This window comes from Gavia stellata, chromosome 32 (assembly GCF_030936135.1).
Source record: "Gavia stellata isolate bGavSte3 chromosome 32, bGavSte3.hap2, whole genome shotgun sequence".
NCBI lineage: Eukaryota > Metazoa > Chordata > Aves > Gaviiformes > Gaviidae > Gavia > Gavia stellata.
Genome location: NC_082625.1, coordinates 1,794,486 through 1,821,731, shown reverse-complemented (window position 1 = coordinate 1,821,731; position 27,246 = coordinate 1,794,486). Strand labels below are relative to the sequence as shown.

At 50.5% G+C, this 27,246-nt stretch overlaps 1 protein-coding gene across 4 annotated transcripts; it reads right to left on the bottom strand.

Moving 5' to 3' along the window:
- Positions 1-1,629: 1,629 nt before the first annotated feature.
- Positions 1,630-25,506, bottom strand: HOMER3 (homer scaffold protein 3). 4 transcript variants are annotated; one of them, XM_009818338.2, is made up of 9 exons: positions 25,277-25,506; positions 13,899-14,055; positions 12,856-12,987; positions 12,307-12,414; positions 8,696-8,817; positions 7,647-7,803; positions 5,655-5,765; positions 4,627-4,707; positions 1,630-3,774 (listed from the first exon to the last, which is right to left on the bottom strand). In XM_009818338.2, exons 1-9 carry the CDS (start codon positions 25,279-25,281, stop codon positions 3,586-3,588), a joined length of 1,062 nt encoding a protein of 353 aa, XP_009816640.1. In that variant the 5' UTR covers positions 25,282-25,506; the 3' UTR covers positions 1,630-3,585. The 4 variants fall into 4 exon arrangements, with proteins under 4 accessions (XP_009816640.1, XP_009816639.1, XP_059687969.1 ...); XM_009818337.2 differs by lacking the exon at positions 25,277-25,506 and adding an exon at positions 15,967-15,980; XM_059831986.1 differs by lacking the exon at positions 25,277-25,506 and adding an exon at positions 15,967-15,980 and having other exon boundaries at positions 1,630-3,765.
- Between the last annotated feature and the right edge of the window lie 1,740 nt (positions 25,507-27,246).

Sequence of the window (27,246 nt, the reverse complement as noted above, 5' to 3'; positions counted from 1 at the left end):
TGATGAATGGGTTTTCATTAGTTTAGAAGAGGGGAAGACTACAACGGAAAGCGCCTCCCAGAATCATCCATCACACTGCCCTGCGATGCCTCAATAAAAGACTTTTAACAAATGCTGAGCACAGGACAGATCTCATCAAAAAGCCACTATTCAGATTATTCTGGCAAGGAAAAGAATTGTAACTAGCACCCGTGGGGAAGAGTGTAAAGGAAAATGGCCTCTGTTCCTGGTTCCTGACAATGGAAGAGCAAAGGAACACAGCCAGGACTGTGATGAGCTGACAGAGCGATGCACAGCAAACGCATGCAAAGTACGGCTGGCCTCAAGGTACGCCGTGTGCAGGGAAACAGCATCTAACACCCTGCCAGGGACAGGGCAGCTCCAACGGCAAAGTTTCCAGAGGCTGACAGCACCGTTTGTTTGCAATGAACAGGCTGCTCAGAAAGTTTAGTGAATGGGCTATGTTTGTTCCTACCGCAGAAGCGTTGCTTTCATAAGAGCTGAGTGGAGGAATTTGCACTTAACACGACCGGGTGTCGTACTTCCCCCACTAGACAGAAACGCGACTTGCAGGGGGTTACACCTCCTCAGGATGTCATCCATCGGGCTGCTGAGTCTCGCGAGGAGGCAGGAGGTCAGGATCCCCGCAGGACCAGCGCACAGCACCCCTGGCTTGTTGGTACCCAGATACCCTATCCACCCTTTGAGCTCAGCGGCACGCTCAGCGCTGCTTTCACACACCATAACGATGGGAGAGCTGGGGGGCTGCGACTGCACCTTGTATGCAGTCACACCTGGGCTTTGGCTTCATACGGGACACGAGGAGAAGCAGCAGCCTAGAACTTGTGCTTTTTCATAGCATGGGTTTTTTTTCCATGGCGTTTTTTTAAACAGCCTGGCCCCAGCTGACTCTCAGCCTGGCATGAAGAGGTTGAACACCGTGTGAAACAAGGAGAGCTTCCTGCAGGATGTCAGTGGAAGGTTAGCTGTGGATTCCTTGTATTTGTGACTCGTTGCATGGCTTGCAGACCTTGCACTCAACCTAGACTGTCAATGGGTCAGTTGTCTTTGCTGTAGGTCTAGGTGGAGTTCTCCAGTGACGCTAGGTTGTGCTTTGAGGATATAAAATGTGTAAGGGACAAGAAGAGGCTTAAATAGCGTAAGAGCTGGGTCTCACGCTATGCTGCTGCCTGACCCAGGTCAGAGCAGGTCCTGGGGCGAGTGGCAGGCAGCATGGCGCTCCGTGAAGCTGTCGGAGCTGCTGTCTCAGCTGAGCACTACGCTGCGGCTTGCATCTGCCTCTCCCCCACTCAGAGGGAGTCCTGGGATGTGCAGCAGCTTGACTCGGGTCCTCCCTCTCGCTTCTTGGGAACGGTCTGAGGTGACTCACCCAGGCGCGGCACACACGGGGCTGGTCAGCCCCCACCGATGAGCAATACAACACAGGCACTGGCCAAGGCGCAGGGCTACAAAAGGGTCACTGCCAGAATTTAAGGATCTATACCCAGCTCCGCTTTGTGGGTCGCAGCCACAGAAGAGAAATGAGAGAGGGTAGTAGTACAGAACATAAGAACCTTTTGCTCAACTTTCTTTTTCCCATACTCCCAAATCCCCCCCTCCTCCCTCCATATTACAGTGACAGAGATGCAAACCAAACACACCTTTCTTGGAGCTGATCTCTATTTCAAAAGAAGGCTCCTGTAGGATTAAAATATGAACACTGGCATGGGGTGGTAAACAAGTCCCTAGAAGTTTTTGCCACCCAGTTACTTCCTTCCCTTCTTAAATACCCTGAAACAAATAGTACTACAGTAGCTCCAGTCCCATACAGTTGTGAGAACACTTCATGCAAAAAAAAAAAAGGCAACAAAAAAAAAAAAAAAAATCAACCCCAAAACAGAAAAGCCCTTCCCTGGCTATGAAGGTCTGGAAATCTCAATGTTTCCTCATCACCCCTGGGAGAGGGAAGGGCTTTGCCTAGACACAATCCAGCACAGAGTCACCAGCGGTTCTCCACTCCAGCGGATTCCCAAGGTGCCAGACCTAACCCTGCCCCGGCTTGCAGGCAGTGCGTGGAACTGTGGGCTCCTCTCGTGGTCACCAGGTGAGTGAAAGGAGAGGCAGGCCCCGAGGAGCCGCGCTGCCTTTCCACAGGTCTGCCGAGGTCCGGCTGGGTGCGGAGAGGGCGGTACTGGGCAGCCAGTGCTTGCTACGTACCGGAGTTTCTGCAGACCTGTGAAACGTTCCCAGGATTACTGCTGACTTTGCCTAACTTACAGCGGCAAAGAGGGCAAAAAAACCAACAACAAAACGCAAATCCATCAACACTCCTGTAAGGTTATAACTACTTCTACACAGACACTGCTTCGTCATTCAGCACAGGGCTAAGCATGCTCCTAGGCAACTACGGGTGCGCAACGGGCGCCGTGGGGGGGACACAACTTTCCAGGTTTCTGTGGTGCCTCCCTCAGGCCTTGCTCAATTCCTATTACTAGACAACATCTACGATAACTCACAAACTTCCCACAGGCCCCGCAGGGCACCGGTCCCAGCGTGCTCCAAACGCCTCCTGTTCTCATTTAATCTGGCCAAGCACGGCAAGCTGGGGCCCGTACCCTTCACAAGGAATACTGCTCGGCTGACACGGAGCAGGACATCTCTGTGGACTGTTTCCCAATAAAAAAAGAAGAAACCAAGAGCAACTGCGATTTGCTCCATTTAATTTCAATTAACTGCAGCCCTTAGAGGCCGGGAGAGATGCCAATCTAGCAGTTTGTTGGCCATCCCCTCAGGGATGGCCCATTTCTCAAATGCCCCTTTCCCAACCAAGCCTCTACTCTTCTCAGCTTAAAGGAGTTTTAACATGTCATTAAATCCCATTGTGTTAAACTAATAAGAGCTTTAAAACCTGCAGTTCCTTTTCCTCTGGAGGACACGACTGAACAGTGGAAAGGACACACAGTCAGGCAAGCACCCTTCTCTGCAGTGGGGACTCTGCTACCTCTGGAAGCTCCTGACAGTGACCAATGTTACTGGATCCTGTTAGAAAGACATGATGTAGTTAGGGCTGGGGAAGAGGAACAGGAGCAACTGTTGTCCTTGGTGTGCTAGAACTTATCCTCCCTCCCTAGGTGGGGAAACAGGCAGCTTATTTGCAAAAGGCAAGTGGTTTCCTAAAAAACTACTGAAAAACCGCAAAGGCTGCTCAGCCCCTTCCCCTAGAAAACTGTAAAAACGTTGGAGACACAGTGTGGCAGCAGGGAGGCTGGGAAGGCAGCACGGGGACAGTGGCCGTCTCTGGACCCTGCCACAGCCATGGCAGGGTCCAGAGAGGTCTGGCCATGACTTGTAGATGCTCCCTGTAGAGGATTCAGGAGCTCAGGTCCTCTCTGCCCTCCGTCTGGGTGTTCAGTGGGCAGTAAGTGGCTGTGGCTGGTCTCCACACTGTCCAGGCAGCTGCTGGTATGTTGGCGTATCCTGCCCGAACAGACCTCGAGGCTGTTCTGTGACCGTAATTGCTGTCAGTGACCAGTCCCAGCTCGGGCTCCCCTCCTCGGGAGGTGTCTCCTTTGAGCGTGCTGCTGCTCAGTTGCTCTCTACCAGCTTGGCTAGTCCCTGACGGATCTCGCTGAGCTCAAATATCTTCACATCCATTATCTCTGCCACCTTGGTGACCTCGTTCTGAATCTTCTCCCGCTCAGCCAGGGTCTCTGCCAGTGTCTGCTCAGCAAGGTGAAGGCGTCGCTCCAGTTCTGCATTGCATGCCTCCAGCTCCTGCCAAAGGACACAAATGCAGTGAGGTGGCTGCCCCAGCACTGATACACGCTGCTCACAGATCACCACCCTTATCTTCACAAAACAGCCCTGCTAGCACCCCAGCACCAGGCTACCCACACCCAGCCAGCCCGGAATCCATCAGTTCTTTCACCGAGGGACCTCCCTGTCTTGAGCCACAGCACCCCAGCATGCACACACATGTGAGCACATGTTCCCCAAAGCCAGGCATCTGTCCACAGTTCGCAAAGGTGCTACAAACGCAGATCTCTCGACATGCCTATCGTCGTCAGGTCTGATGGCATTTGATGTTTGGGGATATTATTCTGCCATGAAAGCCAGTGCCTGTGTATGGGGCTGAGCCACGTAGCAGATCCCCTCGTTCAGTAGCTCGGAGGTAAACACAGGCAGGCAATGCCCCCAGAGACTGCACAACAGATCGTGCTTCCATCTGTGTCCTTGCCCTGAGGTGCAGAGCAGCTTGCATCCCTCCTGCCAGCCAGACTGAGTCAGAGCTCTGCTCCCCAGCCATCCAGCAAGCTAAGCAGGACTTCAGAGAGATGGAGGGTCACAGGACATCACTGTCCTGCTCCAGTCCTACATCAGGGGCTACTGCAAGTGCTAGAGAGAGTACGTGAATGCTGGGTTTGCTGTTGCCTGCTGATTGTGCCCCATGTCATATCTCTGAGGGATACAGGGAGGGTGGGAGAAGGCAGAGATATAGACAAGGAGCTGTTCCCATCATCTCGAGGCAGAGATAGGCATGGCAGCTCTGCGGCATTCACTCTGGCTCAAAGAGGGACGGATCCCTCTACTCTGAGCGCAGAGGCGTCCCAGATCTGCCATCCTTACCTGCAGCTTCTGCAGCGTCTCCTCACGCTCGCCCTCTGCTTCCCATCGGCCACACTTCTGGCTCTTTAGCATCTGAATCTCCTAAAACACAAGGAGGAAGAGCATCATGTCAGACCCACTCCTGTCCCAGTGGGGCCAGCTCCCACCACATACCACAACCACAGCCCCTTCCCTCTCTCCAAGGATCACATAACCACACTCAGCTCCAAATTTTAATACCTCCCTTTCTAACTTTCTACTTCTGCTGTACCTGCTGCCTCCCTCTAAGCTGTTAGTCCCTAATCAAGACAACTGGCTGAGTGCCAGCAAGGGTCTCTGCATCCGGCTCCATCCTTGCTCAAGATCAGATCCCAGGCTCTTGGGGCCAGAGTCCCTGCTCAGCTGTTGGGTGAAAGCCGCTGCCCACCTTTGCCTTGCCCCAGCATTTTTCCTCTAGCCTGAGTAGCTCTGGGGAGGGGGGATATCTCTCTTCTCACTAAGGATCAGGAACCCCAGAACACCGCTCCTCCCCAGTCCCCGCTTTGTGGCTCCAACCCTAAGGCTCTGTCCATCCACCCTGCTGAAGCACGGCCACCAGAGAGCCTGCAGATGTGCAAATCGGAGAGATTCTCTCCACATCTCCCCTCCTTCACAGCCTCTGTAATTAAAACTCTGCTTTAAATCATTCATTTAAATGCAGTGAAAGCGAGAAGCAATTACTACACTAGAGGCTAACTGCAGCTGCAGCTGGCTGAGAGGGGAAGGGGTAAGAGACATCCCTGCCATTTGTGCAGCGTCTGAGACTCCCCACTCAAGGCTAGCTGCATGGGAAACTCTCAGCACTTTACTCTCACTCAGCTTTGCCTCTCTGGGAAGGGAGACCACCGAGGGGGCTGTGCTGGCTTACGGAGGCTCCTGGCTTGCACAGGCACCATGTGCACCAGCACAAGGGGCCCTCTGATCTCACGCAAGCTGTAGCGACAGACAGGGTGTTGGTGACTGACAGGCCACCCAGCGTCAGCCTTTGCTCTGCTTCGTGGGGGTACTACCTCATCTTTAGCCTTGATCAGTAGTTCCAGCTCCTCCAGGGTTTGGCTCAGCTCTTCCTTGTTGTTCTCGCTGGAGGAATCATGAGCACCCTGCGACTCCAGTTCTGCTACCTACATGGAAGCAAGCACAAGGAAGGTGCGCTCAGAGATACAGCAATGTCCTGACACCTTATCACCCTCAGTCATTCTCTGTCATGTTTTGGCTTCCTTGCAAACCCAACCAGGCTTACAACAGGATAGCAGCTCCCACCCTGGGGCTGTTCCGGAAAAATTCTCTCCTGCTCTGCGTAGATCACACGCAGAAACACATTGCAGCAAAACTCGGCCTAGAGACTCTGTCTCTACTTTCTCCTGCAGTCTTGCACTTCCAGCACAGCTCAGCTGGCTGACATCAAGCACATGAGCCTACAACCCATAGCGACGGCTAGATCCAGCTCCATTTACATCCCTGGGCAGAGACTGCGGAGGGCAAGGGAGTTACTGCAGCTCAACCACAGCAGAGCTGCGATGAAGGGTTTGCCCAAGCGTGCTCCCCATTCCTGGAAAATTCAGCCCAGTGCCTTAGATTATTCATGAAGAGGATTCATTTTTAAAAGCTCATCAGAAGGTCTGCAGCAGCTATTGCTGGGGCCCAAGCTCTCGCAGGGCCTGCACTGAGCTCTACGAGTGCAGCTCCAGCGATGGGTACCCTCACGCAGACAGGGCTCGGAACCCGGTGTGACACTTTCCCCATGAGCAGGGGCAGCGAGGCAACGCTGGCTGGACTGCGCCTCTGCCAGGGTCCACGTAAACAGTGGTTGCGAGCTGTCAGGCTCACGGGGTCAAGGCCAGAATCAGCCAGCTCCGGTCCCAAAATGCTCTGGTTTAAGGACAATAATCTAGAGGTTTCACTGAGTTACAGTTTCTTCTGTGATTCTGCAAAAGTCCCCCGTGGCTGCCCTTCACCCAAGGCTCACGAAATCCTCGCTCCTGGCTGTGAGAACAGCCACCAAACAGCTGAGCATGCAGAGAGCAACAGCAGGGAAAACGCAGCTCATCCCAGCCAGCCCCAAAACCACACATATACATACGCACAACCAAGATCTCTGCTATACCTAGGGCAGGCTCCTGCTGCAGAGGAGAAAATTTGTTCTGTGCAGCCCTTTTACTGGCTGACTCCAGCACCGAGAATTAGCAATGGGCACAGTGAATCCTGGGGGACGGCTGTTTACTGCACAGACTGGCCACACAGCAGCCATCAGTGCAAACAGCTGTTAATTGCTATAAATCCCTGCTGTCTTTTGAATGAGCTATCTCAAAGTGAAATGGCCTTATGCCGCCTTCTCCAGGGCTCCAGAGTCCTTTCCCAGCCAAACCCCAACTGCCCTAAAACCCTTTCCCAAGTACTCCGTAGTTCTTCCCTCCCAACAAACCCAACCGTGTGACTGTCACCCCTCTGCCCAGATGCACACAGGCCTCCTCAGTTAATCTGTGACCTCTCTGACATTACGTAGGTCAAAAGATCCTATTATTGCAACCAAACAAGGGGTTGTTTGTATCGCGCCACCCGGGTTTCATGATGTAGCTTGCATTCGAGCTAATTATAGCAGACAGAGCAATCTTCATCCTTCCTGTCAGCAGCCAGAAGATTGCCCTGATGCCCAGCTCAGGGGGGTCATGGGCCTCACTGACAGCTGGGAACTACCCCCAGAAAATCCAAAGGGAAGCTGGTATGCTTTGACTTTGTGCTCTGGTTTCCTCCCTTTATCCATGGGGACTCAGCACATCCCCAACGTGCTCTGCAGAAAACAGGAGCTCTTGCAGGAGCTCCCTAGTTACATGGCCTTATTCCTTGACATGTTTTCCCTGCCAGGCTCATGCAGCATCCTGGATTTCCTTCTCATCTCCTGCTGACACCCATGGAAACTGATGGGAGAATGGGGTCAAGGGCACCATCTGGCTCTGGGACGGGGCTTCCTCTGACCTGCTCTGCAAGGGCCCTCCTGTGCTCACCCGCTGCCGCAGCATTTCCGTCTCCTCCTGATAAGCAGCCAGCTGCTTCTTCCACTGGTCCACGTTGGCGTTGGCTTCATGGAGAGCAGCCACGAGCTTGTTGTTGTTGTCCTGGAGGCTGAAGAATTCAGCCTCCCACTGGACCTCACTCACCGAACTGCATGAGAGAAGAGGGGAAGTGTGCAGGAGAGCGTAAGAGAGTGTCAGCATGAAGGTTTCTTCCCCCAGTGCTAACATGCACTGAAACCATGCTCTTGGAAGTGCTGGGCAGCTCCCTGTTTTCTATTTGGCTTTCACATCACTTCCCAAATTTAAATGCTTCTTCCAGCCCTGAATCTGCATCTCTTTCCTTTACCCCTGGATAACATTTGACTTTGAGGACATGTGGGCTTGCTTGAAACTGCAGAAACCACACTGTGATATTACAGTGGGGAGATACAGCTACTATAAAGGAGTTTTGCAATGTGGGACTGTGAATCCATTTTTAAATTTTTCTAAGATCTGAGTTTGCTTTGAACAAAACCCTACCACCCCAGACTCAGGAGAAGGTAGCAAAGGACACTTGCTTTTGATTTAAAAATATTCTAAGTGTTCAGCTGGGAGCTCAACAGGAGCCACAGGGCAGAATCCAGCCCAGAGTCTTTTGAACAAAGAGCGGAAGCAGCAGGGACTTTGCTGGAATCATCAGGGGAATTAACACAAATGTAGCCCTGGGCCAGCTGGAAAAGTGTGAACGTCTTCTGGTATCGCAAACTACTGATCTGTAGATAACTGGCATCAACTCATCCCCGCTGTGGGCACAAAGCATTCTCCTTCCCACGCCGCCTGAATGGCAGATTTCACCTCCAAGCTGGAATAACTTTCTACTGAGGAAACAAGGAAATTGGTATGGTGGAGGGTTTGAGCAGCAGCAGACGCGGGGTATTACTCAGCTACCTAAAGAAGTAGCATTGGGTCAAAAGCATTTGGGATGACAGGGACACGCACCAAATCATAACAGAATAGATAGTTTAGGAGTCAGAAGCAGAGAGCACTTATGGCAGCCTCACCCTTCTGAAAGCATCTTCTTCAGCCGCTCCTTCTCCGTTGTTATCTCAACATCGGCACTTTGGCTCCGGAATAGTTTATCTTCTCCTGGCCCATTGGAGCTGATGATGGGGCTGGGAAGTACCTGTGGGATGAGGAAGAGGTGGTGCTCACACAGCAGTGAAGACAGGCCACGTGGCCACAAGGTCTGTGCAAACTCATTCACAGCCTGGGTTCACAGGGCTAGTTCTCAGTCCCTGCACTCTCGTGAGAGCCGCTGGCTTTCAGTCCCAACTCTTCGGTAGCGCTGTGCTTGTCTACATGACAAGGGGTGGCAAAGGTCCTCAGCTATGGCTCAGCAGCACCAGTCATGGCATAGCGATGACTTCGGAGGCTATGCAGACACAAGGCACTCTCGGTTAGTGCTTAGTAGTAGGTTAGTGCTTAGCTCTTCCAGCAGCTGCCCTGCTGCCATGTCCTCCCTTTCCCTGTCTCCATGCCATGCTGGGGCAGCGATCCCAGTGCACAGGCACCCTGTGCAAGCTGTGAGCACACCTGCTCACACCAGCTATTCCTCCCTCCCGACTTGTACTGAATTCTCTGGCCCTCAACTTCCCCTTGACAAATGCCAGTGATGTTACAGCCTGTAACCCGAGTCCCGCGGCTGTGCACAACGCTCCGAGCTGCTCAAGCTGGCCGTTTCGGGGTTTGGCTGAATTCTTAATAGGATTTTCTTGCTGGTTCTCAGAGCAGTGGAAAGACTTAATAAACCCTAAACACAGACCTGCCAGACCACCCGGGTTCAGTCGCAAGTCCAGCTTCTGTACCTTCGATAAGACACCAGGTGCCATTGGGATAGTGTTCCTCAGGCTCAAGGGAGAGAAACTCTGCTATTGCTCAGATGACTGTGGCACCCACTTTCCAAAGGTGTGGGAGAAGAAACTCACAGCCCCTGCACCAACGTACACCCTTCTCTATGGCTCCATATTCCTGCATACATCAGAGCTAGCAGAGATAAAGACTTTGTCCTCCCAGGCTGGAGGGAACTGACAGTGGAGCAGAGATGAATATGCAGCAGCCAAAGCAGACTTTACATCCTCCGGCCCCTCCAGAAGACCCTGTCTGCAAGGTCTCCTCTCACAGCAGGAAAGAAGCTTGGCACTGACAGGGGAAACGGAGCTATAAAAAGACTCTCTGAGCAATGAGCCTCTGGGATCCTAACTTGGGGGCTGTGAGACCAGGTGGCTGGTGAGCCTGCTGGACTTGATAGGTAGCCCTCAAATGCCTGTGGTAAGGACAGCCACCTGCCTTCGGAGTCGGCTGACACCTATAAATAGAGCCAGACAGAGCCATGGGATGTATTGAACTCCAGCTTCATGAAGCCTTCCAGAGAGCGATTGAGAAGCAAGACCTGCAAAACACAACCCTGCCTCATCTCTACCACAAGGTGGGGAAACTGAGGCAGGGAAGGGGCAGAAGTTCCCTATTCTGGTGTGTTGAGCCCCTGTGAGTCCAACCAAAACTGCTAACAGCTGAAAATGCTCCAGACTGTTTTGTTGTTTACATTATACTCTTGTGACAGGGATGCTAAATAGGATGGGGATTGGCCTAAAAGGTACTAGAGGACAGAAGAGAGCTGCTATCTTGGGATTTCCCCAGCTCTGAAAATCTGAAGCTTAAGTAAACTAGTGCAGATGCAGAAAATGAGGGAGCCTTGATTTAATTTCAGGAGACAGATCTGCTCTCTGCTCACTTGCAAACAGAAACACCATCAATTATTCAAGGATGAAGCTCATGTTTGAGACTCTACTAATGTAGAGAGTGCGAATCAGCAGTGGGACAGTGGGAGAAGGGATGACGGGCTGATGTACGCACAGGCTGGGGAAGGCAGGACAAGATCTGCATGCCCACGTGGCAGGAGACACTGCATGCGTCACTGTGTCAGCACGCTGTCTGCCCAACGGCTGCAGAGAGGGGCCGTGCATACTTGTGTCCGAGCTTTCCCACCTAGAGACAGACACGCTGAATGGAAAGAGCCACCATTGTGGCAGTTCTAGTGCTGCTGAGGCAGCTAAGAATGAACAGAGCCTTAGGCCATTTCCCTGATCTGTGTTTAACCTTCACCTTTTGACCGCCTCATCCCTTCTGCTTCAAGTTGCCGTTGCAGCATAGGGGAGATGAACGTGTCCTTTTGCAGCACCTGATGAGTTCTGCCTGGCGTCAACAGGGTAAGAGGGAACATCTCTACTCCCAGCCTCCATCTCCTGGCCAGGGGAGTTAGGAGATGGAAGCTGCAGCTGGCCATAAATCTCTGTCTTGGGCAATTATCACTGATCAGAGTCTTTCACATAAAACTTCGGTTCTGCTATGAATGCTCTACTCCCTTCTTCATTTGCAACCCATTAGGATGGGGCTCAGAGTTAGCAGGAGCCAAAAGCTAGGCAGATTTTCCCCACTTTTGCGCCCCACATGACATTTCCAGTCTCTGCAGAGCCACCGCCTCCACCTCCCCCTCTTTTCCCGCAGGCCAAGGTACTGTTCACACTCCCTCCTCCTCCTCTGCTGCCACTCCATCTGTACTCAGCCCAGAGAACGCAGTGTCCTCCATCCTACAGCTCCTCTCCTACTGCCAGGAGCTCCGGCAAACGCGGAGTCACCTCTGGAGTGAACTACTTGGACGGGCAACTTCACCATCAGCACTGAACTGCTTCACCATGGGAAAAAGCAGGGTAGAGTTCTCCACAGCTTATCCTCTTCCCTCCATCCCACTGCTGCTGGAGTTGGTTTAGCTACACAGGGAGAAAGGTAACAATTGCAAATGCAACACATGTGAGAATGATCTGTGATGGGCTTAAGCTTTCTGGCTTGGTCTCCTGGGGGAAAGAAAATTGAATGACTGGCTGTCATGCGTGCAGTTCTACCTTAGGGGAGAGTTCCCAAGGGAGGGAGTGATTTCTACTCTCATCACACAGCTTCTCTTCCACAGTGGAAATATGACAGAAACAGAAGAAGTCTGGCCAGCACTCCTCAGTCACCAGGTCTAAGAAATCCCTTTGTCTTTCCATGGACCACCATGGACAGCACCATCACCTCTCACAGACACTTGGAGAACCCCCTGCAGCCCCAGAAGGGAAGAAAAACAGTTGGAAATGCCACATCCTACGATCGTCAACCAGGCGACATGCACTCCTGCATGCTACTTGCCTGTCATTGTGACACTGAGCCCAGGGAGAGCCAGCAGCTCTAAAGAAAAAAAAAAAAAGAAACACAACAAAAAACACCAAACCAAAAAATCCCAACCACCACAACAAAAAGCCCCACACCTCCAGCGTGGCTTTATAAGACATCAAATGGTTTGATAGTTTAACTGGCAAAGAGGGAGGAGTGTGAACCTTCCCAGGAGCTCCACTTAAGCACTAGTTAATCAATCTACTTCATGTGTTTCAGTAGAGTGACCTCAGGGCCACAGGTGTCATCAAAATGTGAAGCTCCAACCTCAGTGTCTGGCACGAAAGCTCTCAGAGAGAAAGGGTTGAAAGCAAGAAGTTACTAGAGGAGATCAGCACAGCACCCATTTTCCCTAGCTGTCATCACTCTGCAGTGAGCTTTACTCATGCCACTTTCCAAGCATTACCTGGTGAGATGTGATACTCAGGGCAGGATTGGTGAGCTCTGTTTTATCCTGGGACTTCTCCCTCGCCAAACGGGCTGCTTCTTTCACTTCCTGGAACTTCTCTGCAAACTAGAGGGGAGCAGAAAAGTCACTCCAGTGCTATGTCGAAATGCAGAACAAACTAGAATTGATGCCTGGGTTACTCCTCCCTTTGCAACTTCATTCAGCAGGCTTTTTAAATTTCTCTTCAACTAACAATAAAATTCAGGGAATAGCCCCTTTCTGCCCCTGCCCATGATTCTGGCACTCAGGGCTGCAGGGTTAGCTAAATAGCAGTGACAGAAAATGAGCGCGAAGTCCTCATTCAATTTGTGAGGCTCAAAACACTCTGCAAATATTACTTTAAAGCTCTGCCTAGCATCTTTGCATCTTGCATTAGATTTTAGCAGAGTGGGAACAGCATTACATCAGGTTCCTAAAGTCTTTTCTCCGGAGGCTGATGTCCCCTTCAGGGTTTCAGGGGCATCCTCCCTGCTAGCATCAGGTTTCTGCCAGCACCTGCAGCGTTACCTGGGAGAGATGTTGCTCCGAAGCAAAGCCCAACCCATACACTGTGTTGGCTCGGCTGTCTGCCCATTGTCCAAATTTCTGGGACGTCTTTGTGAAGGTCATGTTGGGGGTGATAGTGCTGTTGATGATGGCCTGCAGAGAGAGACAACAAAGAGAGTCAGAGAGAACTCCAGCCTGCTGCTCTGGGGTGGTGGTGTGGGATTGATCACTGTAATCCCTGTGTACTCTAGGAACCAGGGGTAGAATGCTCTGGCTTTTAATCTATAAGACAACAGTTCAGGCTTTTGGTGACCAGAAGTCCTTCTAGTCTGGCTACGTGACACAAACAAATCTCAATCATCTTGTCTACTGAAAAAGAAAGAAAAAAAAAAAGCCTCAGTATCATCAGCTTCCTCCATTGCTGGAAAAGAAGATAAGAGACAGCTTGTCTCTGGGGACTTAACAACTTTCTGATGTTCTCCATTTTCATGGCAAGTAAGAAAAAAAAAAAAAAAAGGCTTCAACAGCAGTCAGGACTAGCTATTACGAAACACTCTCTGCTGGTTAGGGTATTAACAAAATAAATTGCCGGGGAAGACTGACGAATCTCTGCCATTGGAGGTCTTCAAGAACAAGTCAGGAAAACTCCTATCAAGAACAGTTTAGGGAGTTACTTGCATTTTGTGGAAATGACTGAACGGACTACCTCTGAGACTCCCTCAACCTCATTTCATTATATCTACGGGGGCTGGTTTTAGCAGAGGATAAAGGCTCTCAGAAAAAGCTTGTGTTTTGCATGTGTGGGGGGCGAGAAGAGGGGCAGGGAGAGATGACATCAGACCCTAGGGCACATTTTTCATCATCACAGATTCTAGTGTCTAACACTAAATACACCTGAGCGTGGAGGCAGTGTTTCACCTTCAATTCCCTGCAGTGAAGATGCTAGAGTGCCCACGCTGAGAACTGACCAACTTGACACCAAAAACATCAACACCAAAACAGACTTTGGCCAGAGAAAAACCATGCTGTCAAGCTGTGTGATGCTGTCAGCAAGTGCCCCCTACCTTGGTGCCCCCCACGCTGATGATCCGGTACACATTGCGTGTGGCATCGTAGAAATAGGAGACCGTCAAAGCGTGCTTGCTGGCAGGGATCCAGTTCCGTTTGGTGGCAGGGTCGATCTGGAAAACATGGGCCCTGGTGCTGAAGATTGGCTGCTCCCTGCAAGAGAAATGAACAGGGCTGTCAGGGCGGAGGGGAAGCTGAGCAAAGGGGAAGTGCATCGGCTTCCTGGCACTTGTGTTGCATTATGCACCGTCAGCAGCACTTCTGCTATTCGCCTTCTCTCCGGGGATCTGAGATACTAAGTGCTAAGCACTGCAGCCCCCAAGGACGCAGCATCTCTCAACCAGCAGCCCTTCACTGAGCCTCTGTGCAGGGATTAGCAGCTCCTCACTGTCTCGGCTGATATCATCTACTGTCACTTCTTATTAGGGGAGTCATGACCCAAGTTCTCCATCGTTCCTGGGAGTTGCTTTTCCAAGACCTCTGGGCTTCTCTGTGCTCTCCACGGGAGCCCTCTGCATCCTCGGCACTCTTCTAAAGCCCATTTTAGAAGCTGGGGGACCACTGGCTGATACCCCTGCAAAGTAAAAGCCCATGGCTGTTTACGCCTCCTATTTGCCCACCATCCAGGCAGCATGATGAAAGCAGCTTTCACTGCACACTAATGACCTTGGTCTATGAAAATACCTTCGGCACAACAGCAAAGCTACCAAGGGTGTTTAACTACAGGTACGGGTTTTTACCTTCCCCTAGAGCGTCTCTGTCCTCCTCTCCAGTCTTCAGACATTTCCAAAGACCATAACCTGGTCATTCCAGCAATAACAGACTATGGTCAGCCGATCTCATACACACGTTCACCCAAAGATGGGCACGAAACTTGCAAGCAGAAGCGCAAACAGGACATCGCAGTCTCATGTTTGGGGCATACCAGATGGCCATACACAACACAGCCAGTGTGGCAGAGTTATGCAAATGGTTAGGGGTTATATTATTTTTAGCCTGAGTTGAAGCTTTCTTTCACCATCCCTCAGCACCTTACTCGTCAGTTCATGGCAACTTCACCAGGTATATGATTTCTCTGGTTCCTATATTATTTGTACTTCATAGGATACCTCCAAGCCGGAGCTCTAAGGAAATGGATGGATGGAGGATGTGTTTGGGATGTGACCACAAAAAAGCGCCTTCCCCTCAGCACAGCTCTTCCTCCCTTGACTCATGCTTGGGAAGCGCATCCTGCAGTGAGAGGTCACATCACTTAATGAATTAAAGGAAACACTTCACCACACAATGTGCAGCTGCTGCAAGAAAGCACTGAACCAAGCACCGCCTGGATTTTGTAACAAGTAATATGTGAGCTGCAATAAGGAGTTGAATCTCAGGCATCAGGACATAACTTGAGCGTTTCAGGAGGCAGGAAGGAATGTTTCCATGACACAACAGTCCAGGTGCATCAGGGCTTGGGGTTTTTGTTTGACTTTGGTTAAAACCCAAGGCACCGGCCGTTGCCACACGCCTTACCCAAACCTAGTGAAATGTGATGAGATTGGCAACATCCCACAGCCCCATGACAGCTGCAGAAAAGACACAGTCACAGTCCTGCTACGTGCGAGCTCCCAAAATCCAGACATTTGTATTTCCTCCCCATTCCAAGTCCTCACAGCTGTAATGAGCAGACCTTCCCATCAATCCAAAGACAACTGCAGCTAGTGCTTTCTGAACCCATTACCAAAACTCAGGAAGGAAATAAAACGCTCCCTGCTATCTCCCAGCTTCAAGCCTGTTCCCAGGCTACAGCCCTGACTCAGATCTCTTGTTCAGAGCCAAACTGCATGAGGGTGTAAACCAGTCCCTTCTCAGCATCCTCTCTGGCTGATTTTATTCATTCACAGTCTGTTTCTGGAATGAGATTCAAATTTTCCAGGCTCCACTAACAGATACTAAATTCTACATGGATCATGACTTATCCTTTGAAACACAGTATCTACAGAGTAGGGAAAACCTAACGTTTCTGCACCTTAACCCCCAAGTCCTGGGCTAGTGTCAGAAAGAACAGAGGAAGGACATTACCTAGTTGTTGACATTTGTTAGTAAGGGTAAGACAGACTACAGGCCAGTGGAGTTAGTATGCGTCTCTCCTCCAACAGCTTCCTTCTCAGGTCTCCTAGCTGGACTGAGGCTCCTTTTTGGTTTTGCCTCCACAGTGATTCATTTCCTAGCGATGGAAAAGTCAGCTGTTATTTATCGCGCAGACAGAGCATTCAACCGGGCAGCGTTTAGGGGCTTTGTTTGTCCCAAACTCACAAAGCTTGTAATTTGTAATGATTTCTCATCACTAAACAAGTTTTCTTCCCTGTCATGGGAGATAATTGGGTGAGCTGTGTAACTGGAGTAAATCCCTTTGGCAGCAGGCACTGGCTGTTGGGAGAGGGCCACAGAGGAGCCTGGAAGGCTCTAGTGTTTCCAGTCACACACACGTGATGCTGGCTGCATGACGGAAAACCCTCCTCAGAGATCACCCCTCACACGCACAGCAGCTATTCCTGTGCTTGCTATTCATCAGTGAAGTCTGCACCCAGAGTCAACGGAAACCATTCTGCTGACTGCAGCAGGTTTCGGACCAAGTGATGTTTCAAACAGCCCCCCTGCCAGGCACCCTGACGGAGCTCTCGGACATTCCTGGAGATAACCCTTCTCTGCCCGCAGGGATGGGGTTGCAGCAGCACCCGGGTATGCATCCACCATGCGCACTCCCTGCCCTGTGCTCCACGGAGCCAGGCGCGATCCCAGAGCCCAGCAGTGAGGAGCCATGCGGCTGCCCTGTGCTGTCTCCCCATGACGTGGGAGACAGCTGTGCTATTCATTTGCTTTGTAAATTAGTCTCTCCAGTAAATGGTCCCCACCCTGCTCTCCCCCGTATCAACCGAGACTGCATATCTCAAAAAGGGAGCAAAAGGGTAAGAAAGTGAATTTGCATGATGAAGGATGCCTGTAGAAGGGGTAGAGAGCCCAGATCTCCCAGCCTCTCTGCTAGGTCTGCCTCCAAGCAGGTCAGCTAAGGGTGTCTTAATACCTGGAAGACCCCATTGCCTTCCTGCTGATCACTCCAAGATAGGAGAGGCTCAGGAGGCCACCCAGATGTCAACTGTCCTGTAAGTAGTGTCACTAACCACAGAAGCCAGCATTACTTTCCTTCTGAGGACCAGGAGTGGAAAATAAAACGCCACTGGAAGGCCTGTCAGACAGCAGAAAAGCCCATCTCCACAGCGGTTAGCTTATGCTTTTGCTACTCACATGAGGCAGACTTGGCTGCTCTCGCCCAACACACAGCCCCTGGGCATGCGTGCTCTTTTCCTGGTCTCAAGTGCACCGAGACAGGCACCGCTGATGGACTTGACGGGGAAGGGTGCTCTACTTTTTGTGCCTTCACATGATCACTGATGTCTCAACACTCCTCATACATTTGTTCGTGCCTTATGGTCTTCCCTGGAGGACCAAAACTTCATGCTGTCTGCGAGAGGTCTATTCCTTCCAGTTACAAATGAGAAAGTCTTGCAGACTCTCCGAACAGGCCTGCAGCCAGTTACACCAGATGTGCTTTGCTTCCAACAGAGAGCAAACTGGCACCAACAGCGGCAGGGCTTGTCAGCAGCTTCACCTGCCTGCCTGGTGCCAAGGAGGGAACTCCTGCACCCACCTCCCTCCAAGGGAAGCAAAATATACAGAATCTCCTGAAACGATCTCTCATGTCTCCCCCTTCCTCACTGCCAATGGGAACAGTTGCTGCCAACTTGCACGTCCCTAATAATGGGGACTGGAGATTGCTTTATGAGGCCAGCACGTTATTGCCTTCTCACAACTACCGAGTACGGTGCCAGCCTGGCATGGGGACAGTGCTTTCAAGGAAGCAGTTGCTTAAGCTCTGTAGGTAACACTCAGGAGAGCTTTGTGCTCTGCTTGGGAACAACAGAGAGATGTTCAGGCTCATTTTGCAGTGCTTGTGCAGGGAAAAAAGTCTTTGTTTGTTTTTAATCCACCAAATGATACAAATTGTATCCAGCTAGTATAAGAATTTAATTGTTGAGGATGCTGGCTAGCCTGGAAACCTGCCTCTCAGTACTCACTTGCCTGACAAGGTTAAAGCAAACGCTACAAAACAAAAGCTCTCCTAGAGTCTATGAGGTGGAGCCCAACAAAAAACAGACAGAAAGAGCAGGCAGCAATGCAAACCAAGGGAGAAGAAAAGCAAGAAAGTCTGCAAATCTAGGGGCACATCTCCAAGAAGTCACAAATGGCTTAATAAATGGAAAACGTCTCTACCTCACCCTTTCCACAATTCCTTTAGCAAAGAACCTATTTGTGGCAGGGTTCGACACGGCTCAGCACAGCTGAGTGGATCAGCAAGGTGGGGACACAGGCAGGACTGCGGGGCACTGGCGTACGTGCTGAGGGAAGTTCAGAGCAGGAAAAGCGCAGGTGCTGAATGCCAGATCTGAGATGCATGAGCGGAATAACGTCCGAGGAGCACCCATCTGCATTCAGCTTGCTTCTGACCAAGCTGACCTCTTGTTTCCAAAAACACTACAAAGCATTTAAAAATAGTCCTTAAAGTGCCTAGGATTCAAACTGTCGTGTTCTCTCTCCTGCTACAGCCCTCTTTTCCCCTGTGCTTTAAGTGTATATGCTGGATACACCACACATCCCTAAAAGCTGACACTTCTTTTCCTGCTCCCAGCTGGGAGTCCCCATAACAATACAGACATAGCAGTGAAAAGGGCATATGTAAATAAAACCACTTACATCCCCCCAGGGCTGTCCTTCGCAGACAATTAAGAAAAACCAAAGCAAATGACTGAAAGGACAAAGATCTGGCTGAGACACAGACATGATCAGCAAGGGCCTGGTGGCAACTGGAAAGGATCCAGGTCTCATCGCTGCCAGCATTTGTTCCCAGTCCAGGGGGGAAGGGCAAAATTCAATATCCCACATCCCGCTGATAGCTTAAAAGTGACCTGTCCCCCATGAATGTTCCCTAACACTCCAGCAGCAGGCTTCCAGCTCCCAGGCAAAACCAAGCAACTAAAAATGAAAATAAGAGATGATCTAGCTATTCCTAATGTGTTCTTTACATCAGCAAAGGACCTGGCTCCAGGATGCTGCCTGAGTAAAGACCCAACTGCCTCATCTCTTGTGGCTTCTCCTTAAAGAGAAGCTGGAAGAAGGTCACGGGGTGTTTGGGAAGGACACGTGAATATAGGGTATGGATCAATCGTTTCCGATTTGCTCATTGACTGGAGTCTCTGACTCAGTGGTCATTAAGATGACATGTGAAAGTGCACGCTGGTCTCATTTCCACCTTGATTCTTACATTATTCCCCTCTCTATAGCATCCAAATTGATTTCTTAATGAAGAGCTGCTTATTTCACCACTGCCAGGAGAGCAAATCATTGTTTGTCCTCTTAATTTATGGTCTCCGCAGAGTAGCAATGGACTGAGCAGGCCAAAGGGACCGAGTTCGCTAAGGCTGGATGAGGGACCTCGTCAGATTAGGACGCACGGAGGCACTGCCAAGACCCCGGAGGAGAAGCACACCCTGTGGGTACTGCCCTGTGCCAAGGAGGTACAGATGGCATCAATTCACTCCCTTGCACCAGCGCCACATTTTACCTAGCAGGGGAACAGCGGGCATAAGAGATGCCAAAGTCTGCGGAAGACTAAAACCAGCGCTGCCCCCTCTATTCTGTGTAATCTGAACACATATGTCATTGGAGGCACGGACTGTCCTTGAGAGTCCTGCCTGGATGTGGGCTCTACCCTCCTCTTCACAGGCACATGGGCCTCTTCCTAAGTGGGATCTTCTAAAATAACCCAGTGCTGCTACAGAGAGAACGCACCAGAAAGGGATATGAGCCACCTCCCAGAGAGGCCTCTCCAAAGAGGGACTGCAGCATCTCCTGTTTAGGAGACAGCACCAGGGACTGGTGCCAGCATCGTCCCATGACGCACCTGCAACGCGTGGGATCATACGGATCGGTATATACGTAGGCATCACGGTAAGACGGGCCCACCACGCCGCAGTAAAACAACATCCAAGCTGAAGCAGAGCTGCTGACACCAGGCTGCTGGGAGCTCAGCTCATCTCCCTGCCTCAGAGCCCATCTTGCACAGAGGGTTCATCACACACATCTACCTATGCTTTGAGCAAGCCACCTTTAATCCCTCTGCTAGGCGTGTCTTTAATAGGGGGATTTCACAGAGTCCTCTCGCTAATCCTCACCAGAAAAATACTCTCAAACCAGCAGACGAGTCTAATAGCGGAAGAAAAGTAAAAAGGTGAAGAGATTTTTGGTTTAAGCTACAGGACTCACAGACAGAGCTGGGAACAGGGCATGTTCCCCACTGCATCCTCCAGCCCCCCGCCACAAGGTTAAGGGCGTACAATCCTATAAAGGAACATCTCCCATTTTAAGGAATAGCCTAGGTTAGAGGAAAGGACAGAGAGCCTTTGAAAGAGCTGTTCAGCAAGACGTTTATCTTTATGTGAAATTTCAGTAGCACTGTGGCAGCTCCAGTGTGTTTCACTGCATGCTCGTTCCCTTCTCTCCTTGCCCCACCCCAATTGCAGCGGCCCGTTGGGGTCCTTACACCTCAGAGAAACTGTGTTTTATTGCTTTTACTCTCTCAAGGTATTTCCAATGCAAACAGCACCTCTTTGGGAAAATCTTGTTTGGCAGTTATAGGCTCACCTTCTCCGTGTCTTCAGCAGGTTCCTAAACCTAAGGGCAACTGCTAAAACGCAGCCCTCCTGCTAGACCTCTTCGAAAGGGAGAGAGGGAGGGGAAGAAATCAGGTTTTTATTGTTTGCTTTAGATCTTTCATTGCATCCAGCGATATCTGTGCTCAATAGCTTCCACACTGGCTGTGGGGAGGGGTCTCTTTCTGACTGCACAGCTGCATTTCATTTACACTTTGTCCTTGGTCTTCTCCGATTTTCTGTGCAGTCTGGAAGATTTTTCCCACAGAGATAACTCTTTATTTTTTTGTTCTCAGTAATTCTCGCCTCACAATCCTGTCTGCCTGCCTGTGACAGGCCCATTTAGTTAACTGAATTACTTATCACATCCTGCTCACCTGCCCCCACCCTTTGCTGCATGACCAGAGAGAAGAAACCTCACGTTTTCTGTGAAGAAGGAAGCTTTTAGAGTCACCATTCCCCAAATTTATACTAACGTTTCTGTCCTGATTTCTGTTCCGAAGCGAGGCGTGTGACAGAAGAGCAGGATTCAAACCTAGACACAAGTATAGAGTTTTAAGAGAGAGATTTGGTGGGTGAGTCCAAGTTCAAAGCACCCCAGGAACACAAATAGCGAACAGGTCTGAGGTTTAGGAATAAAGTCTTTTAGTCACTTAAGGCAGCAGCTGGAATGCACTGCAGAGGCTGAGCTCGATCCTCATTAACTGCATTTGCTTTGGTGCTCCCGGATGGGGTTCAGCCAAGGGCATCTCTAGGAAGCCCATGTGCTGTTCCCCAGCCTGCACCTCCTCTCACTCTGCAGCTTCTCTTTGCAGGGATATTCATTTACTTGTCAGAGAAAGGAGCCTCTCCGCACTCGGATGCGGAGAGGATAATCACTTCAAATACTTTGCATCTAGCCAGTCTGTGGTACCCCTTCATCTAAAAACCAAAGCAAAAATGCCTTGCAAGAAATCACAAAGGACCAGATGAGCAGAATCATTTGTTTCCGTTGACCACGGGCACAACAGTACTCAGCACAAGGGCAGGGAAGGGCTTTGGGGGCACGATGTTCTGCTGACAGCAGCGGGACACCTTCAGAGTGCAGAGACCTAGGAACGTATTTTTTGCACTGTGGCTGGGCCCAATGTGTAGCCACAATGAGTGAGCTCCCCAAAAAAGAGGTCATCTTCTGATAAAAGGCCCATTGCCAGCCACAGCAGGAGGTAAGGATTTCCCAATTCTCACTGCAACCTTCCCAAAAGTCCTTTCTCTCTGCAAGGTCTGGTTTCCTGGATGGCTTTTCACAGGGCGGCTCGTGCAGAGCAGAAAGGGGTACGTGAGAGCATGTGAGCACGAAAGATATGTGGCTCCGCTCTGGCGCTCAGCCCACCGCCACGCTGAGTCAGCTGGGAGGCCGTGCCGGCTGCGTCAGGGCCAGGACTCTCCCTTCTGTTGGATCACCAGCCAGAGCACTCGGGTGCGAGAAACCCTACAAAGCAGCACGGTCCAGGATAATTTGAGGGATGGGTGGGGTTGGCCAGGGCGGAGCAGGGAGAAATGTCCTTCAGACAGAGCCCAGTATTTCAAAAGGCAGAACTGGAGCACAGAGAGGGCATGAGAACCAATCTCCTCCTCCTCCACTGCTGTCTTTGTTTCCTTTTATCTTCCCTCAGCAGCTTGAATAGCTGCTGACTGTGTGTCAATGCTGTTTGGGGAAGAAGTGTGGGTTAATGAGAGTCAAACCTCATTTCTTTCCCCTCCCATTTCTCCCCAAAGTCTAACGCTTCCCCTGAGCCAGGGAGTGGGTGTAACTCCCTCCAGAGCCTATGGACCCTACTGCTTCACTGTAAATGGATGCAGAGAGTGCACTTTGATATTGCCAACCCAGGATTTGGGCACAAGCCCCCAGGACACTGATTGTTAGACGCTGAGCTGCAAAACTGCTTTGGGAACAAAGTTTGGGAGGACCGATTCCCAACCCTTTGTTCTTAACACCAGGCAGGTTTTCAAGCCCTCTTAGCTGCAGCTCTGCTTTCATTCTGTGCTGCATAATGTCGCCTTGGGGAAAATGCATAGATGCTGGTAGTGTCCAGACGGGATTGAAGGAGGCCAGACTTCTACCCCACAGCCACAAAGGGAAGGTGGAGTAGTGCAGCTCCAGCACTGGGAGCTGGCTAGGGGCTGCTTTCCCGTCTGCCTCCCCCAACTCCCAAGAGATTACCCACCAGGGCTTAGCACAGGAATGAAAAGCAGCTGCCTCACAGCCTGTCTGCAGATAAAGGGCAGCAAAGGAATCCTGGCTGAATATGCTCCTGTTGGATCAGCGTGGGGAACAGCGACAAGCATGCAAGGTCAGGCACAGAGACAGGGGATCAAGGACATTTAAAGTCGCAACACTGCTGAGAGGCGGGGTTTTTTTTTTTTTTTTCTTTTCTTTTGGAAACCAGTTTCCATCTACAGAGCGTTTTGGCTGCTGAACACTATGCTACTGGGTGTCTACAACACAATCTGTGCATTCACCTTCCTGGGACAACTGTTACTTCTTGTACTAAGCTTCAGCAGCTCTTTCTTTTCAGACCGTTGCTGGAAGACTGTGTACAGCAATTAAAAAACCCAGCAGAGCCAGACTGCAGCTAAGTAATTCTTTATACATTCCAGAAAGTGTCCAGTAATAATTAGAAGCGGAGATACACACACATTTCAAAACGCTCCGTGCCTCCAACACATTCTGCCTCTGCATCTTCATTACAACCTACAGGACCTGTAGTACTTCCAGGCACGGATGCCTGCCCAGCTTCACTAGAAGAAGTCCCCAAGATCTGCTGCTATTTTCGACCTGCCCTTGCCAGACCTCCAAAAGCACAACCAGCAGTCCCTCTGACAAGGCCAGTTCAAGTTGCCTGTTCAGCAGAGGTCAGTGGGATGACAGTATAGATAAGAGCACGTGAATTCATTTGCTTGGTATGTGTGACAAGCGGGTCAACTCTATACTGCTCAAATTAGAAGCCGGTAAGTTGCATCAACCTGCATCTACATTTGACAATGCTGTCAGCAGAGAGTCAGAGAAATGTAAGTGTCCACTGAAGACTAGGCTAGGACCTAACTAAATTCACTTCCCTCAGAATCAAGTGTTATTTACAACTGTCCTGTTCAGAGAGGAATTGCTAATGCATTAATACGTACAGTGGATACAGAGGAGTCCACAAAGAATTTATCCATGAAAACCCAAACATGATGTTACAAAGAAATCTAACATGGAGGAATGAGAGCAGAATCCCTGCTTTAAAAATAAGTTAACTAAAATCAACTGCCAGAATGTGATGCAAGAGGTGATGTGCTTTTAATCTCTTTTGTATCCAGAGTAATCTAAACGCTGCTGAAAGCTACTCAATATCCCCATGTGATCAACGTACAAGCAAAAAGACACTTCTGTCTCAGGAGTTAAGTGGAAATAAGGAATTTTGGGTGGAAACGTCATCTCTGGCTTAACAATAGTTTTGCTACTAGACCACTGTAAGTATATAGTGAAGTCTCAGCAGACTGAGACGGTGACCTGGTCTCAACATTCACCATGGAAGCTGGTGACCCTCCAAAGAAATCACGTAGCTGCTGGGTGTACCTGCGGTAGGTCCAAGAAGGATTCATCCACTAACTCTAATAAAGTGCTAGTCCCAAGATCTCTGCTTGTTAAAGCCTTCCTGGCAGTGCTGGAAGTTTTACAGTAACTCTGTGGATCACAGGAAAAGTTACAGGAAAATAGGGACACTTTCTGATTTAACCTGGATCAGCACATGCTCTGCCAACTTCAAAGGATCGACGCCAGATTCACACTGCTGACACTTCTGATTCTTTGCCTCTGCCTTTTCTGCCTCTTGAATCTGTGTTCAACTGTTCAGTCATTTTATCTAGATAGTCCAAGAGGAAAATTAGCAAAAGGAAAACAAGCCCCTAAGAATGTTATTTATGTCTCTTGCATTGCCAAGCCCACATGTTTGGAGGGAGTTGATCAGACAGGCTTCCTACAGATCCACTGCGATTTCAAACAGCCACAAAGAGTTTATTGCACAAAAAACTCCCAACAACACATCGGGTCCTTAAAGTTACATGATTGAGACTTTATAGGACATAAATTAAATACCAGACTAAGCTCCTATTTCCATGCCAAAATCCACTGCCACATCCATGCAGCATTACTTCACTCCTGGAAAATCTGAGGGGGACCCTAAGTTAAGTCATTAGGGATTTTCAGTCAGCTATTTACCCATTTAGAAATGCAAACAGGATCCATTTTACTGAATGCCGAAGTCACAACAGCCAAACAAAATCCCCAATTTCTAACTTCTGGAAAAGTTTGTGAACACAACCCCGCTCCAGTCCTCCCACCCAGCCTCCCAGTTTGGATTTCATACAACATAGAGATCACTAGAGGCTTCCCTTACATACGAGTTTATTTAAAGAAGTTGCAGAGACTTGCAATTACCTACTTTCTAACCCATAAAATAAAAAGCAAGTCTAAACTTTAAAGCGTGCAATGGGGAAAAAATGCAATTTAAAACCTTCATTTCTGTTGCAATTACCTTAAAAATAGCTCAGCGGCCATGAATAATAAAAGCAACTGAGGAATAATAAACTGCCAGTCTCACCCCATCTCTGCCTGGGTGTCAGCTTCTTTCTCCGCCGTCCTTTCTCCAACTGCCCGAGGTTCTCCCCACGTTTTGATTTATTTCTCCCTTCCTCTTTCTTTCTGTCTTTCTCCGGATCCGGATGCTCTTTAAATTTCCTCCGGAATTTCACTTCGAAATCTTGCTAGTTTTGCTGTTGGCTCGAAACGCCCAGTAATCCCCGAGCGTGCGGGGCGGCGAGGGCAGGGGCCGCCCGGACCCCCCCGGGCTGCGGGCGCCCGCAGCCAGCCCCAGCCCAGCGCGCTCGGCGGGGAACTTCGGCACTCCCCCGGCCGCCGCAGTCCCCCCTCTCTGGCTCCCAGGATCCCTCCTTCCCTTCAGCATGGGAGGGGAGCGGCAGGACGAGGTGGTGCTTTTGCAAGCCCTTTTAGACAAAGCCGTCTGCCGCTCCGGCAGCCCCGCAAGTTTTTTTCCCCGCAGCCCGAGAAGTACAGCCGCCCTCCGGAGCGCGAGTTCTTTGTTCTTTTCTGGTTTTCCTCTTCCCTAGCCGCTCCCTCCCTCTGCCAACTGCCCCATCTCGGTCACATTGCTCAGCCGCTTCTCCCGACTTTATTCCCGGGGCCGGGGCCGGGGCCGGCTCGGCGGCACCACCTGCCGGGCACCGCCGGCCCTGCGCCCCCCGGGCCCGGGCCACCGGCCGGGGCAGCGGGCGGGGGGCGGCGGGCGGGGTGGCAGCGCGGCGCTGGCCACGGAAACAACAATCGTGTTCTTTAATCTCAGTCTAGACATCTCCTATCAGAACTAGGGCGCCCTTTGTTGGTCTGTCTTTTATGAAGGCATTTATACACGTGGAAAATTCACATAAACCATATTTTTACGAAACGGGAAAAGAGCCTGGGAAGAAGGGAGGCTGAAAAGGCTTGGGGAAGCGGAGTGGCTAATGAGCAATCAGCCACTCCCGGCGTGCCGCTGTGGCCAGAGGAGCTAATGCAGTCCTCAGCTGTGAGACCCAGGCACGGAGAGGGAGAGGAGCCTCTGCTCCCCCGGGGAACCCTCCGCCCAGGTCTAGTGCCCACACCCCCGGGATGCCAAACAACTGGAGAGGGCTCAGAGCCATGAGAGAGCACAAAACACGCTCTGTACTGAAAGAATAAAAGCGCTTCATCTGTTCATCAAAGAAAGGATACGGCGTGACTTGATCATAACCATAAAAAACTTCCTGGTGGGAAGAAATTTTATACAAGAGTGCTTTTCAGTGTAGGCAGCACAGGTGTAACAAGCTCCAAGGGCTGGAAGCAGACGCTGAACAGGTCAGTCTGGGAATAAGATGCATTTTTAACCATTCAGGTAGAGATGCACCATTAGCCAGGCCTCGTGAAGGCAGCAGGCAGCCAGGCCAGGAACGGATCTTTTCCTGCCTGCTCCTTTCCAGCATCGTATCCAGCAGGTTCACAGCAAAGATTTGGCCAACGGCAGCTGCTCCAGGCACTGCCCGCGTTCTCCTCTGCAGGCAAAGCCCGACGTGTGTCCATCCCGGCGTTTCCACATGGAAGAAGAACAAGGATGGGGGCCCACTCGTGAGCACGACCTGTTCTAATGTGTTTGTGACAAAAATCAGGATTGACCAGTATCAACTTTTCTGGGCAGGGTGAATCAATTCTACTGCCTGCAGTTATTCTGGGCTTTAAGTCAGTAACTTTGAAGCTGCAGACAAGTTTTACACAGTTTTTAGAGCAGGCAATAACTGTGCAAGCTTCTCATACAAACACGCCGAGTAAAGCACCTGAAGCTTGTCTTTGGCAGGAAACTCTTTCCACATTTCCTCCCAGACACCAGCACACTCAAATCCTGATTGAACACCAATACTCCTCACTTAGTTCCCACAAGTGCCGCAGTTTTGCCCTAAAATATGCCACTACTCTAACACCAAGCTTCCCATGAGCAGACTCAGCGGTGCTGGATGATCGCAGTCCCCTTTATGCTCCTTGCTT